The sequence below is a fragment of the Epinephelus moara genome, chromosome 16 (genome assembly GCF_006386435.1).
Source record: "Epinephelus moara isolate mb chromosome 16, YSFRI_EMoa_1.0, whole genome shotgun sequence".
NCBI classification, from domain to species: domain Eukaryota; kingdom Metazoa; phylum Chordata; class Actinopteri; order Perciformes; family Serranidae; genus Epinephelus; species Epinephelus moara.
In genome coordinates, this window is record NC_065521.1 from 39,813,675 (window position 1) to 39,829,062 (window position 15,388).

Here is a 15,388-nt window from a genome sequence, read left to right on the forward strand (position 1 = left end):
GAATCCAAAAGAACATGGCCCAAACCACACTGCCTCACTATCCAATCAAAAACCTTTAATAATACATGTTTTTCCCCTCCGTGGGGTTTTCCTCTTTGTCTTTCTCATCTCCATCTACTTTTAAATCTTTCTCTCCCCTCTCGTGTAATATATTCATGTGCCAGCTGCCTCTGTCTCAACTTAACTCTTGTAGACAGGACCCCCACTACTTAACCCTTTTGCTGGTGGCCAGCCAACAACTCTGTCTCCAAGTCCACTCATTGCCCTCGGGGGAGCTCTTATGAATAACTTCTGGCTTCACTATTAAGCTTGCCCCGTGGAGCTCTCCCACAGCTTGCAATATAAGCGTCAAAACCCACCATTGTGTTTAACAAAGTACATTTTCATACTCATGTTGTAGTGATTCTGCAGAACAGCTGCTTCGTATCACTGGGCTGAGCCATCTGCATGAGGTTGAAATTACCAAAAGCACTTTTCAGATTAAATCGCGGAAGACATTTTTGCAAGTGTTGGCTGTCCGTAGGGATGAGCAGTAACGTAATTCCAACATATCTTGACAAGGATGTTTTCAGCTGGAAGGCAAAGTGTTGTCACTCGAGCGAGATGAACTCTATTACTCGATGGAACAACCCCATCATTTTCCGCCGGCATCAGAAAACACTGGGAGACGCCTGCAAGACACTTGGAAAAACAGACCTGCTGGACTTAAACACTGCATGCCCAAGCTGAGTCTTCCTTGGAATGTTATCTGAGAGTGTGTTTGGAAATGAGAGTGCATAACTGCGCAGAGCAGGTGACAGGAGAGTGTGCCAAAGACAAGAGAGGGGGGTGAAACCGCAGGATAAAAAAGAAAGAAGCGCTTGAGGACTTACTGTAGTTCGGTTCAACTGGGCTCTGTATGTTCCCCAGATTCGAAGAGTCCAACCAGTGTGCTATGGGCAAGCGATGATGGGCGAGGAGCAAGGAGCAAGAGACAGGGGGGGAAGAGAGACGTGGCGCGGAGGTCGTCGGGGCACAAACAGGAGCCAGAGGTCAAGGATCAAACAAGAAAAGCGACACATGGACGAGGGAGAAGGATCAAGTTAGCCAGGCAGGTGCAGAGAGGTTAAAGTTTCAGGAGAGTTAGAGAGGAAATGATTGGAAGCGAGGAGAGAAAATAGAAAGTGACAATCAGAAAGAGAATTGTCATAAGAGCTGTCTTAACAGAAACAAGGAAACTATAAAGACAGAAAGGGTCATTACGTCAGTGACAGCATCCGAGTTTTGCATTGGTTTCAGACTTCTACTGAAGTCAACGGGGTGGGCACAGCAAGTCTCACTATAACCCATCGTATCTGTGCTGTTTCACTTTTGACTGAAACACATTACGTGATCTAAATGTGTGCGTTTGTTTTCATTGTTAATGGTCTCCAAACAAATCATGGCTCTGTCCAGCAGCTGCATATAACTCAACTCAAACCCGTTTGGTCCAATACATCATGATATGTGACCAAACGGGGCAGGTCCGACCTGTTATTAACACTGACCAGATTGCAGTTAGCCAGATCAGAGATTGTAAATGTGCAGCACGTACACACAGCAGGTATGTACTTTAATAACCAACTTGCAAACTGTTAATGATAAGTAATGTTTGGGAGTGCTTACTTTGGCCAGCTCTCTCCATAACGTTTCCTATTGTTGTCGGGCGGTGGTGCCAATCGCCAAATTATTCTAAATTTGGACCTTTATAACTGACCAATACTTGTTACTTTGTTCGTCAATGAACATAAACATTAGCCACTGATGATCTATGTAATTTTGTGTAAAGGTATTTTGCTTTTTGGATGAATTGAAGATTATCTTTTGGAAAATGTTTCTGAAGAATGTGAAGAAAAAAAATTGAAAAAGAAAATTGAAATAACTGTGATAAGTAGTCATGTGACCCATGTGAGTGCTCATGTGATTCTGTTATGTGAACCTGAAGAAGCCATGGGCGAAACTTGTTGTTCGCTCTTAATAAAATCACAGTAAAACACTTCAGTGTTGTTTATGCTGATGATTTAATTGGAGATAATACCATTAACATCAGTGGGAAATAATTCTTGTGAGCTGCGCCGTTGTAGCCTATTAAGACCATCCTGATGACATGAGCTCAACATTCTGTTTCACTCTCTGTACAAGTCCAAACTTGTTGCTGCCCCGCCTTATATCCAGAAATTAAAATCCAATCTTGGCTACTCAGGGATTTGCACCGTAGTTGACAACAGCCAATTAGGGACTGCGTTGTAGTTGATGTAAAATGCAGCTTGCCGAACAGTAATGGCGGCTCCTGGAGCAGCACGCGCTAACTCTGACGTTAGCAGAGTAAACACAGCAGTAAGTGAAGTTATGGCAGAAATAGAGTCGATAACAACAATTAAACAAGAACATGTCTATGTACTAGACATTCTTCCAACTGGATTTGGCAAAAGCTTGATATATCAACTGGCTCTGTTGGTGATAGAGAAAATGTTCCCTGGTGTTTTGTCACGCTGATTGTCTGTCGGAGTTTGTCTGTCAAGGTGAGTACTCCCACCCACTGAAAGTGTTTGGAGTGGCAATGAGTCCAGGCTAGCAGTGTTGGTGAGGGATAGCAAATGTTACAACCTCTTAAGCTGTCATGACTTATGTGTGTGCTAGCTAATAATATAAGCCAGGTGATTGAATCACTGAGGCTATAAGTGCAAGGTGCTGTAGCGGTATGGTCAGTGACATCCCGTTAGACCTGCGCCATTTGGTCATGTATCATGATGCACTGGACCAAACAGGCTTGAGTTGAGTTATATGCAGCTGCTGGACAGAGCCATGATCTGTTTGGAGACCACTGACATGGAAACAAACACACACACTGAGATAAAAACAGTCAACATCGTGTAATGGGTGTTTTTTGTAATTTAGTGGAGGCCTTTTTTCAATCAAATGTGAAACAGCACAAATATGATGGGTTATAGAGGGACTTGCCGTGCCCACCCATTAACTTCAATAGAAGTGGCACCAAAGTCTGACACCAAAGCAAAGTTCGCACGCTGTCACTGACGTGATGACTCTTCCTTCTTTTAAAGGTTCCTTAAACAGAAACAGGAAATCAGGGAAAAAGTCACTGAGCCTTGAAATACACATCGCTGGCATGAGACAACACATAGAAGTCACTGATCTGCATGAAATTATGTAAAATAGACAGAACAAATCAGCCAACACAACAGCAGGAAGTGAAAGTAAAGCTGTCATCATCATTTTTAGGAAAAGCTAATAATGTCAGCACCAATTTCTCGCTATCAGCTGTCCCACTAATCATTACCATCCTGGTGTGGTGGATAGTTGTGCTCAGTGGGACAATGGATCCTGTGGTTTTTGTCAACTAATGACTTCAACCAGCGCCTGTCTGGCAACACACAGGAAGTCTGCTTGCATGACAGCTTCAAGGAGGAAAAAGATCAAAGGGCATCTCTTTTGGAATGACTCCTCTTCGGTCCAACGGAACGAAGAGGATATCCTATGAACCAAACACACACTTCCACGCACCGCTCTTCACGTCTGCTGTCTGACACACACACATACACACACACCCTAGGGCATTGCAGACACGCAGGGAGGAGCTGCTTCCTGTTTTCCCTCCTAAATGGAAAGAACCGAGCACCATTATAACCATTTTTTTTTTACCAAACGTTGAGCCCTCTGTACTGGCACGGGCAACAATGACCATGTTCTGTTTTGTGGTGACTCATTCATTCTTCCACTGCTTTGGATGCAGTCGCACCGAGGGGCATGCTCTGAAATGTCAGCTGAGGAGGCCTCTCGCTGCTCTGAAACAAAGATGGGTTTTAGCAGAGGCACCCTTGTGGAACGAGTATCTGTTCACTGTCTCTTAAATAAAAAGGAGACTGTGTTACGTTGTCAATTAACACAAATGTGACAAATTGTTTATCCTCTGTCCTTTACACCAGCACCGTGCTGATAAGACAGATTCTCATACTTCGATCCAGATTCTGCATGACTCCATTTCTTAAACCTCGACAGACAGCAGTAAACAACAGCTCCTTTATAATCAAGTGGGTGTGCTGGATCCAGCTGTTTTACAGCTGCACATACAAAAAAACACACATGGCTCCTGATACAGCATTACCGTCGCTGTGACATGTCTTTCAGAGGACAGGAAATTAAGTAAAAGTTAGTGTGATGTCTTTCTTCTAGACTGACTGCAACTACTGTAAGCCTGTTACCTTAATTATGTCAGCAACTTATCGTACAATAATACTGACATGATCATTTTGCTGATCTTGATACTGACCTTTGTATATACATGCATGTTTGTTTATGTAAGAATGTCACCAACATTTTAGCCAATATGATGCCAGAATAAACAGCCAGGTCTGTCCTTTTTTTCCTCTCCATCCAGCCGATTTACACCAGTCCCAAGAAAAATAAAACAACACTTCAAAGATGACACAGTGTAGCTTAGCAGTAGCCTGCAGCTGCACTTTGGCATGCGGATGAACAGTCTGGGAGCTGGGGGATTTGCTGATCGATTTACAGAGTGGAGGATGAAGTTGTTGGAGGGTAAAACCACAAAAGACAGACTTCTTGGCTTGTTGCCAGAAGTTGGCGATCTATTGGGACTGTGCCTCTTCCACTTCGAAAGTGCAGCTGCAGGCTACCGGCAAGCACTCCAACCAGGTGATGGAGATAACTGGAGGTGTTTCTGGAGCTTCGCAAAGCTGGTCTATTAGTCGCAAGAAGCATCACTTAGCTTTGTTTTGCTGGCCAACTTTTGTTTTAAGTATCAAAAGTAATTTTTGGCTACTCAAATGGAGGTACTGTAATTTTAAATACACTCAACTGCCACTTTATTAGGTAGCCAATCACGTGGCAGCAACTTAATGCATTTAAGCATGTAGACATGGTCAAGCCAACCTGCTGAAGTTCAGACCGAGCATCAGAATGGGGAAGAAAGGTGATTTAAGTGACTCTGAACGTGGCATGGTTGTTGGTGCCGGACGGGCTGGTCTGTCAGAAAGTGCTGATCTACCTGGATTTTCACACACAACCATCTCTAGGGTTTATAGAGGATGGTCCCAAAAAGAGAAAATATCCAGTGAACCAAAATCCCTTGTTGATGCCAGAGGTCAGAGGTCAGAGGAGAATGGCCAGACTGGTTCAAGATGATAGAAAGGCAACAGTAACTCAAATAACCACTGGTTACAACCAAGGTCTGCAGAAGACCATCTCTGAACCAACAACACGTCCAACCTTGAAGCAGATGGGCTACAGCAGCAGAAGACCACACCAGGTGCCACTCCTGTCAGCTAACAACAGGAAACTGAGGCTACAGTTCACACAGGCTCACCAAAACTGGACAATAGAAGATTGGAAAAACGTTGCCTGGTCTGATGAGTCTGGATTTCTGCTGAGACATTCAGATGGTAGGGTCAGGTGAAGAATTAAGGCAGTTCTGAAGGCAAAAGGGGTCCAACCCAGTACTACCAATGTGTACCTAATAAAGTGGCCGGTGAGTGTATATTTACAGGTGTTAATTACTTTTTTAAAAAATACTTTAAATATGTTTTCCATATTTCGATTCCAGTGTTTCAAAATTAAAGATCAAAAATTCATTGCTCTTTCACAGGGTGTACTTGCATTATCAGGCTATTATCATTTTATCAGTGACATAAAATGGTCTGAAAATGTCAATAACATCCTTTTTCCCAATTATTTCTGGGACAATATATCCTCTAATGAAAGTAGTTATTGTGACAGGCCTACTGCTGCTGCCTGGAGCTACAGTCTGGTGAACTGAAATCTGCAAACTAAGCAAAAATGATTCAAAGTCTACAATGTCCTGCCAGGAAACAGTTGACAGAAAACTTGCCCTTCCCAAACCATGTGAGGTCTCCCACCAAGAATAGTGACCCAGACTAATCAAAGCTAATGACACATCCGCTACTTCAAAGGCTGCAGATATGTTGTGATCCTTGTCAGAATGGGAGTGAGAGCCGGAGAGAAGGAGGTAACAGCTTCATTATTACTCTGAACTCTTCTATGATCTCTGACTGAAACAGGGCAGCCACTGTTTCAGAGCAAGCACACTCAGGAACTTTGCAGATATACGAGGCCTATTATGATGACTACTTTTGTTGGATGTTATACTGTCCCAGAAATATTAACGATAAACAATATTATTGTCATTTTGAGACCATTTTATGCCACTGGACAAGTTTGAGTTCACTCAGACAGTGAAATTGGAATATGAAGAAAGTATTAAATGTATTTTCAAAAAAGTAATTAACACTTGTTAATACAACAAAGTATACACTTAGAGTGCCTTTGTACAGTAGAAGTAGCTCAAAATTACTCATTTTAAAACCAAATACAAATTTTGGCCAACAAAACCAAAACCAAGCTACTAATGACTAATTAACAAGCTTAGTGAAGCTCTGGGAGCTCCGCAGTTACCTCCATAATCTTGCTGATGTGCTGAAGTCGGTTACGATGGATTGACGGCATGGGAGCTAGGCGGTTTACTGGTGGATTTACGGAGCAGAGGATAAAGTTGTTGGAGAGTTAAACTACAAATGACAGACTTTTTGGCTCGTTGCCAGGGGGTGCCAAGCTAACTATTATCAGGACTGTGCCTCTTCTACCCCAAAAGTGCAGCTGCAGGCTACCGGTAAGCTACACTGTGTCATCATTGAAGTGTTGCTTCATTTTTATTTGGATTTGTGCAAATAGATGGGATTATAGAGGAAACAAAAAAGGAGATTTGCGGCGCCAAAGTCTTTTAGACCAGGGGTCTGCAACCTTTGCCATTAAAAGAGCAATTTATGACCAAAAATAATTTGAAAAAATCTGTGTGGAGCCGCAAAACATGTTTGAGCCTTATAATCAAGGTTAATAGCCTATTAAGTCTAAATTAGCGTATACTTATGGTCTAAATAAGCATTTGTTAATATGTTTTACCACAAGGTGGCCACTGTGCAGGGCACTATTAATAATTATCTGGTACTTAAATTTTGCAGAGCTGGCAGTGAGAGCAAACAAATCTGTCCACGCACTACTACATTCTCTATTTTATTCAATTTACTTTTTTGGATTTGGCATCCATAGCTAACCAGCCACTGCTATCTAGGTTCAGCAACATCTGGATTCATAGAATGAATTTCCATAGACTTCTTTTCTCAAAGGCTCAGCCACTGGACAGGGGCTAAAGAGCCACATGTGGCTCCGGAGCCACAGGTTGCCAACCCCTGTTTTAGACCCTTTTACTGTTAGTAAACAGTATGATGTTTTTCGGTGGGCGGGGCTTAGCTGGAGGCAAAATAATTCTCCACAGACATTAGCTAGCACTAGCCAGCAAGTTCTGTTGGCTCGTTTCAGACAGTGGAGGAAGATGATACAAGTTATGCATGAAGAAATATTCATTTGAGTGCTAGAGCTTACTCCACTGGATTGTTCGTAAAGACCAACGGGACCAGACTGGCCGACCTGTATGCTCTCACTCAGTGGATGGATGATGTCACAGGAAGCTTTGTGGTTGATAATTATGCCAATCTTTCAAAGGAGGACGACACTTGAACGGTTTCCTCCAGTTTGTTTTGCTATTGAAGCTAACGTTAGCCAATATGCTAAAAAGTTAGTGTCACAGAGAAATCCATTATTCCTCTTAGTCCCTCCCCAGTTTCTGATTCAGTGGACATGATAACCCTTAATACACATAACGTTATTCATCCCTACAACAGGAAATACTTTTTCCCTAACCTGATATGAAGTGTGCGCTGCACATGTGAGCATTTTTGATGATCGCCTCCATCCAGTCCTTTGGTCTTGTCACATTTAACCATAGTTGTCTTTGTTTTGATTGACGGGCAGTGGCGGCTGGCATGCGATAAAATTTAAGTTTTGAGCCATGACTCCTTCTATTCTGGCTCCCAATAACACAACAAGACGTAATTTTAAGACTCCTATGTAGCCTACAGCCCTGTGATGGAGAGTCGTGTTTTGCATCCAGCTAATGAAATTACGTGATCGTGATGTCGGCTCTAAAAGTGTCTAAAATGATCGGGAAAACCCTGCTTTTGATTCTGGCTTCATGTTGGCTTAAATGTCTGTTACTTTCTTGAATTAAAAACCACGCATGTAGGCAAACATTGAGGTCAACAACATGAGCAAGGTCAGGTCTATATATTGTACAGTAAGTCGATTAAGTCATTATTGCGACCAGCCTCAGAAAAACCCCTCTTAGAAATCAGAGGAGAAGTTAAGACTGATATCTTTTAACAGTTAGCACATGTCCTGTATCCTCCAACAGAAAAAAACAGTTTAACAAATCCCAGGAGAGGCATTACTTGATATGGATATTCTCTGGTGTTTAACCAGGAAACTGTGTGGCTGTGTCCAAATAAACTCTCAGATCTGGGAAAACTACGGGACAACTGAAAACCCTGCCAATAACCACAAGTTCTAATTCAGCATTTGTTTTGTGACACAACAAACCATTTACTTTCCTCCAATTTAAGATATTTTCTTCTCCTGCAGCATAGATTATAGTGAAGGTCTTCAAAATAAACACATGTATCAGTTACAAGCCTGTCCTTGAGGATAAAGAGATCATTCATACAGCCACTTGCGCTCTCTTTCAATGAAACAGCCCAACAGCTCTTTCCTAAAGAGGAGCGGCACAGACGAGTTCTCCAAGGCAACACATTTGTTTTTGGTACAACAGAGTGTAGCATCATGGGGAAAGGTGCAGTAATGAGGCTCAAGTCACTCACTGAGTCCATTCAGCAGTAGGCTTTCAGAACAATGTGCATTATACTCAGTGTCACTGACCATTAACTGTTTGTGAACGGAGGCTTTTTATCAGCGGCTGACAATTCAGATAAAGGTTAACCCAAACATTTCCTTCAACAACAGAGTCGTCGTGTTTTGTCTGCCTTTTCCACAAAAGGAGTAAGCTGATCATAATGCGAAGCAAGTTTCTGCCGTACTCTGGGGTCAGTGTGTGACCACCTTGAGGGCCCCCGGCAGCGCAACAACAAAGACCTCACCAAAATAGCTGCAGCTGCCAGCACTCGTCCCTCTGTGTAACTACCCAGGAGTCTCCCAGTATGTGACACCCAGGGACACGCACACAAACACAAACACACACATGGTGGCAGTGTCATGAGACACACATCTAACAAACTGCCCATGCAAAAGGCAGAAACACTGAGTGGGTGGCCTATCTGTGACGCTGCCCGGGCCAAAGTGACAGACAGGCTACATTACCCTGATGTACTGTCCACTTATGCTGCAACATCTGTTCTCTCCTACAGATAACACAAGAATATGAACCTGGATTGTGTTTTTTCAGTAAGCACTCACGACCAATTATGTGAAACCAGCTGAGGTGACACAGAATCCAGACACCTGTCTGTGAGTCAGTGGATCAAGGACAGCCTGACCCTCAAGTTTACGCAAAACGTCCCTGCAGATTAAACACAGAACACATCTCTCTCTGCTCATCCTTCCTCTGGATCACCTGACAAAATCCAGGCTGCACATTTAATTTCAAGTTAACATGTCACAGAGTGGAGTATATCAAAGGTAGATTATGGAACTGTGTACTGAAATATACTTTGACTACAAGGAATACAGTTAATATTCTTTTCATTCCTACAAATGATCTGATTATGATTTTAGCCTAGGCCACATGTACAGTGTTCTCATTAAAATTCCCATTTACACAAGCACTGTTTGAATAAATCTCTGTCCACATGAAAATGCAAAACCACAACTGAAGCACTGTCAAGAGCATGCAAAACCATATCACCATAACCCTATAGCCACACAAAAAAGAGGTTGGCCGATCAGAAGCTTGACAAAAAGCTATTACCAGTAGGCTACCTGGAGCAGTGCCCTCCGTGGCATTCAGACGCCTCTGTTCCTTAATATAGTGGAAATGTCACGGTGCGTTAAGTGTAACAAAGTTAAAGCCAGCACTATGTCGGCCATGTCAACCACTGCATCAAATGTTGCTTCATTTCTGACACCTCACAAAAGGAAATAATGGCCAAAAATGGATGTTACAAGACCAGTTTCCCCGTCTACAGGTCAACACTAAAACCTGAGATTCTGAATATTCTCAACCTGGACGGAGATTCACAAAAGGTCTGTTTTCGGTGACCTGAGACACAGTTCACATGAGGACAAAATGTCATATGAGATATGCCCATGCTGGTGTGGACTAGGCTTGAGTCTAGCTTGGGTTCTGACCAAATGTGTTCTATGTTGAAATGACTTCTGTGAAATGAAAAATGTACTACTATAAAGTTTCTGTTCTCTTGGCCAGCAGATTTGGTGTTTTAGGGGCTGTACATATGTCGCGTTTTTTGCACCCTCAAATTCATTGTTTTCAGTGAAGATGTGCAGCAGGCGCACTCAAATGCACCGCATGTCATGTGATGAGGGACAACCAATCACAGCCGACAGATATCTTTCCCTTTTTCCGAAAACATCAGTCTGTGGTAGATATGGAAAAGTTGATCATTTGAGTGCAGGGCTACCCAGATCTTAACATCTGTCCCACAGATGATAGGTCTACACACTTATAAACATCTCCTGGAAGAAGATCAGCTCTGCACTCAGGATTTCAGATTAATAGGCTTTGATACGGTGCTTTTTAAGGTTGCTTAGTAACCTCAGACGCAAGCTGCCGCTGCACTCTTGACAGCTAGTTCAAAAAAGGCACAGAAGTAGCGCCCAACGCCTGACCTCGCGTCTCCCAGGTGGTTAAAGACGCAGCATGTGTACAGCCCCTTGCAGGGTTAGTTTGGATTCACCAAAGTCACACAACAACACTGACAAGCTACCAATCAAAGCAGCAGTAGACGAGCAGCTCCTGTGTTCAGTGAGGTAAAATCACTGTTTTTGTTAACAAAGTCTGGGTTTGAAGAAAGCTTAGATAGTTTCACTGTTACTTCAGTTCTCCGTCTAAAAGCGCTGTCTGTTTGGGAAGTACTGAGCATATATGGATGAATGAGACTTGGATTATCCTGCACGAGTTGCTTCAGAGTTTGCAAATTGATTTTTTTTATATAATATTGCTGTTGTTAAATGCGGACTGCTATGAATTCAATTCATCAAGAGTGTTCTCCATTTTTGGATTCTTTGTTTAACAGTGTGGTACGAGAGAGAAAGTTTTTATCACAAATTCAACATAACACAAAGGAGAAATTGATATGCAAGTAGTAATTTGCGGGGTGAAGTATTCCCTAAGTAACCACACAAATTAAAAAAACAGATGAACAAATCTCACTGAACCCTCGCCTGTCTTTAAGGCAGGGTGCCGTTTGGGAACCACCGGTCTATAGAGATATGAATTCTCAAGCTTTTCCTCCAAAATTAGCACTGGGAAGAATTTAACCCCAGCAGACCCTCGACCAACCACCATCCCCATTACCAAGTGGACATGTTAACCTTTGTTGTTTTGGTTACTAAACAAAGTGGCTAATATCCTTGGTGCAATGGGAATGTCTGTAACTGAGCCTGCAGAACAGGGACAGGCTCTCACAGATGAGATAAGTTGTATTTTGTCTCCCAGAAATCTCCTCAGGGATCTGAGTCTGTAGGTCAAGACAAGAGGTTTGGAGGACATGGGACGTAACGTTCATATCTCTGCAGAAGATTGCAGACTGTGATTAGAGGGGATAAGGAACAACAATGGACAAAAGAGGTTCAAAATAGCTTCATCTTGACAACAGTTTAAGCTCCAGATGTTTTTTTCGCAGCTTCAATACACGAGACAGTAGGAAATAGGAATTCCTTTACCATCGGCAAATAACACAACAGGAAACAGAGCATAATGGGGGCAACCGTGGCACCTTTATCTCCAAATTTAAAGTAGTGGAGGGGGAAGGAAGGCAGAGGCTTGGGTCTGGACGGCCAACAGGACAGAGACACTCAGCAAAGTATTCAGCATTCAGCACAGGAAACCGAATTTCCTTCCCATTGCTGTCGTGCTCAGATCTATATATGGAAATAGGCTGCCTCCTCCGATCATAGCACTATCATCACACTGAGCAGAATGCAAATGTCTCACCACCTTTGAGATAAGACAATATATTAAAGAAAGTACTGCGTAAGCTCAGCCTCCTGTTTAATTGCCACATAAAGGCAACGTTGACCTTTAAGTGGCTACAAAAGCCGGGAAGTTTATGGAAACAGATACAGTAAACCAAAGTAATGGGGAATGTTTGCAGGCGCATGTCGCACCACAAAATGTGAGCAGAAAATATTTTCCCATCTTGTGCCGTCGACAAAGAACAAGCTGCCTTTGTATTCTGGGACTTTCATATTCCTTTTGTACATTCATATGTGCCAAACTGACCTGAGGGTTCACGCACCCACCAGGAGACACACACACTTCAAACCACCCTCAACTTTGATGCAGGAGGCTGAAATAAAACTTTCATCTACTGAGATGATCTGTGAAGCTGTTTACAAGAAAGACACACTTTTTTTTGTTACAACTGTGTCTCAATCAATCAGTCTTTGTTGATATTAACTGGATCTTTTCTTCTTCACTGTGCTGCTAAAAACTTACTCAGCTTCATTTAAACCTCACATGCTGTCAACACCACACACATTAATGTCAACATGTGCTAAAAGCTCCTCTGGCTCCTTTAACCACCCAAATTCAGCAAGGTCTCACAGCCGTGCTATTTCTGTGAGCCAGGCACATGATGCTATGTGCCCCAGCTATGATGTCAGCTCGCAATGCTGCTACCAAAACAATTATTCTACCATGATGTAATCAGCTCCACCAACCTGTCGAGTGCCAGCGTCTGGCACCAAGGACAAACCAAGGATGAGCGGCTATTAACAGGCCTTCGTCTTTAATAAGAAAATGATCTGACCTGTCAGGATATTAACAATTATCAGCTTCGGTAAAGGAACTTCCTGCAGGGGGGAAATGATGGGTTTAATAATATGAATGCTGAGACTTCCCAGAATTGCTCACAGAAAACTAAACTCTTTGAAAATCCATTGTCTAAATGGATGCACCAAAAGGAAGTCGGACTGTTTAACATGTTGGCAAGTGATGAGACGGGTTTATAGTTGTGTGTCAGAGTGTTATGCCGCAGCTACGGCAGCTTAAATCCGGATATAGTTGAGTATCAGCACTGGTTTATCCAAAGCCTCTTTCACACATGCACTGTAAACCTGACATTATCCAGACATTATCTGGTGAAGCTGTGTAGGAGAACGCAAATGTCTGAATCAATTGGATTGGACATTTAATGGACTTCACCCTGCCAGATCCCTCGCACAAAGTCTGTGTGATGTCCGATTGAGCCCATGTGTGAGCAGAGCAGGTAATTGAGAATTCACAGCAATTGAGTGAGCATGTTGATGACATTTCTGCCGGGCAACTTGCGCAAAAATGGAAGTAAACAAATATCAGAGGTTGAAGAAGAAGAAGTGCCATTTACACAAAGACGGCAAAGAAAATGTCTTCTGTCGGTAGGGCCTGAAGCCGAAATCATCTAACAAACTCAAGGAACGGCAAGAGACTCTGTTGTTTATGACCAAATCACGAACCGGCTATGTGACCGTGGTGTAGTCCGTATCCTGCTCGCTCTGCCCTTGCCTAAACCAAAGGGTATTTCCAGTAGGTGTGAACGCCTCTGACACTGACAATCTCTTGTTGTCTGCTACATGTGTGAACAGGAAACAGTTGCTGGTTAGGTTTCGGAAAAACATCCCGGTTTGGCATTATATAAGCACTGGGGAGCCCTCCGGGGCAGAGTTTGCATGTTCTCCCTGTGTCAGCGTGGGTTTCCTCCAGGTGCTCCAGCTTCCTCCCACAGTCCAAAGACATGAAGGATAACTGGTGACTCTAAATTGTCCGTAGGTGTGAATGTGAGTGTGAATGGTTGTCTGTCTCTATGTGTCAGCCCTGTGATAGTCTGGCGGCCTGTCCAGGGTGCACCCCGCCTCTCGCCCAATGTCAGCTGGGATAGGCTCCAGCCCCCCCTGCAACCCCTAACAGGATAATTGGTTACAGAAAATTAATGAATAAATGAATTAAGTTACCAACGTTAAGTGGTTATTAAAAGACATAAACAGTGACTTCAGGATGTGAACGCCGGTCTCCTGGGTGAAAGTCCTGTGTTTGTTTGACCCCTCCCTCCCACCCTATTGTGACTTCTTTTAAATTTATACAACATTATTTGGACGTGTCGCTTTTTATTCTACAACACGTCACTTCCTCTTCGGCACCTGTAATAATTACTACAAAGTATGGGTCGTAATAAGCTGCTTGCACAGTCGACCTACATGGTGATTTCTGCAGTGAGAGTCAGCTGTTTGTTATAGTTTTGCTGTTGTTAAATGTGATCCCATTTTACTTAAGTTATTAAAGAATTTCCTGTGTTCTCGGACTCTTCGGAGGCATACGAGAAGATAAAAGTTTTCTTCTTGAATACAGCTCAACACAGGGTGAATAACTGGTATAGAAAAGATCACTGGTGCTTGAAGTACTCCTATATGGTATCCTTGGTGGTTAAAGCCATGTAGCATGCACACATTCGGTGAAAAAGTCAGCTGACAGTAACTCTTAGTTGTTTTGTAGTTTGCAATAAAAAAAAATAAAAAAATAAAAAATGGATCAAGACCAGAAACGTAACCAGCAGCAGCAAACCACAGGCGTGATTAAAGAGTTAGAACCATCATGCAAAGTTTAATACGCTGTTTAAATATTTTTCCCCGGCTACTGTGCGGTGTGATATAGTGGGGTAACCGCATATAAATACTTTTCAAGTCGATAAAAAATAAGGGGGCTGGAAGAAGCCCAGGAGTGAATGAAAGGCAAAACAGAGGTGCTCTGCTGCAGCTTTTATTGTTCACGGTGCTTTCATGTATCTTATTGTGCTGTCACCTCTGCCGCTGGTTAAAAAGATAAAAGAGCAGAGGAGATGTTTATGTCTCAGAGACAAAGCTGAAAGCCTGTGTTATGGCCAGACTCTGGCGAGCTGGGGTGGAGGGAGGAGAGGGTGTAGCGGGATGTGAAGGCATCATCATTCAGGCACACGCAGACATCATGTACGAACACACACTCACACACACGCTGCATGCAGCCTCTGAAGTCAGTGTTAAAGATGAGGGAGGTTTAGAGGGCTGAGTAATCTGCCACACATCAGCTAGATTTTCTGGTCCCTTACTTGTGCTCTCAGAGACTGGAGGCCACGGTGTGCTTCCATCATCCTCTCCACTGGGCAGATCTTTGGAGGCAGAAACAGAAGTTTATAGGTAAATGGTCAATGTGCAGATTCAAGGCCAGAAAAAATTGCTTAGTTCACTTATGTAACAAGCAGAACATAAAATCTGCTCTAAT

The 15,388-nt window shown here is 43.0% G+C and overlaps 1 protein-coding gene across 2 annotated transcripts in view; it reads right to left on the reverse strand.

Annotated features, from left to right (window-relative positions):
* hspg2 (heparan sulfate proteoglycan 2) overlaps positions 1 to 15,388 on the reverse strand; it is a 166,327-nt gene that overhangs the window by 100,299 nt on the left and 50,640 nt on the right. For both annotated transcript variants that reach the window (XM_050064829.1, XM_050064830.1), the window contains exon 3: positions 15,216 to 15,275. In XM_050064829.1, the coding sequence (XP_049920786.1) occupies positions 15,216 to 15,275 (60 nt within the window). The remainder of the gene's footprint in view (positions 1 to 15,215; positions 15,276 to 15,388) is intronic.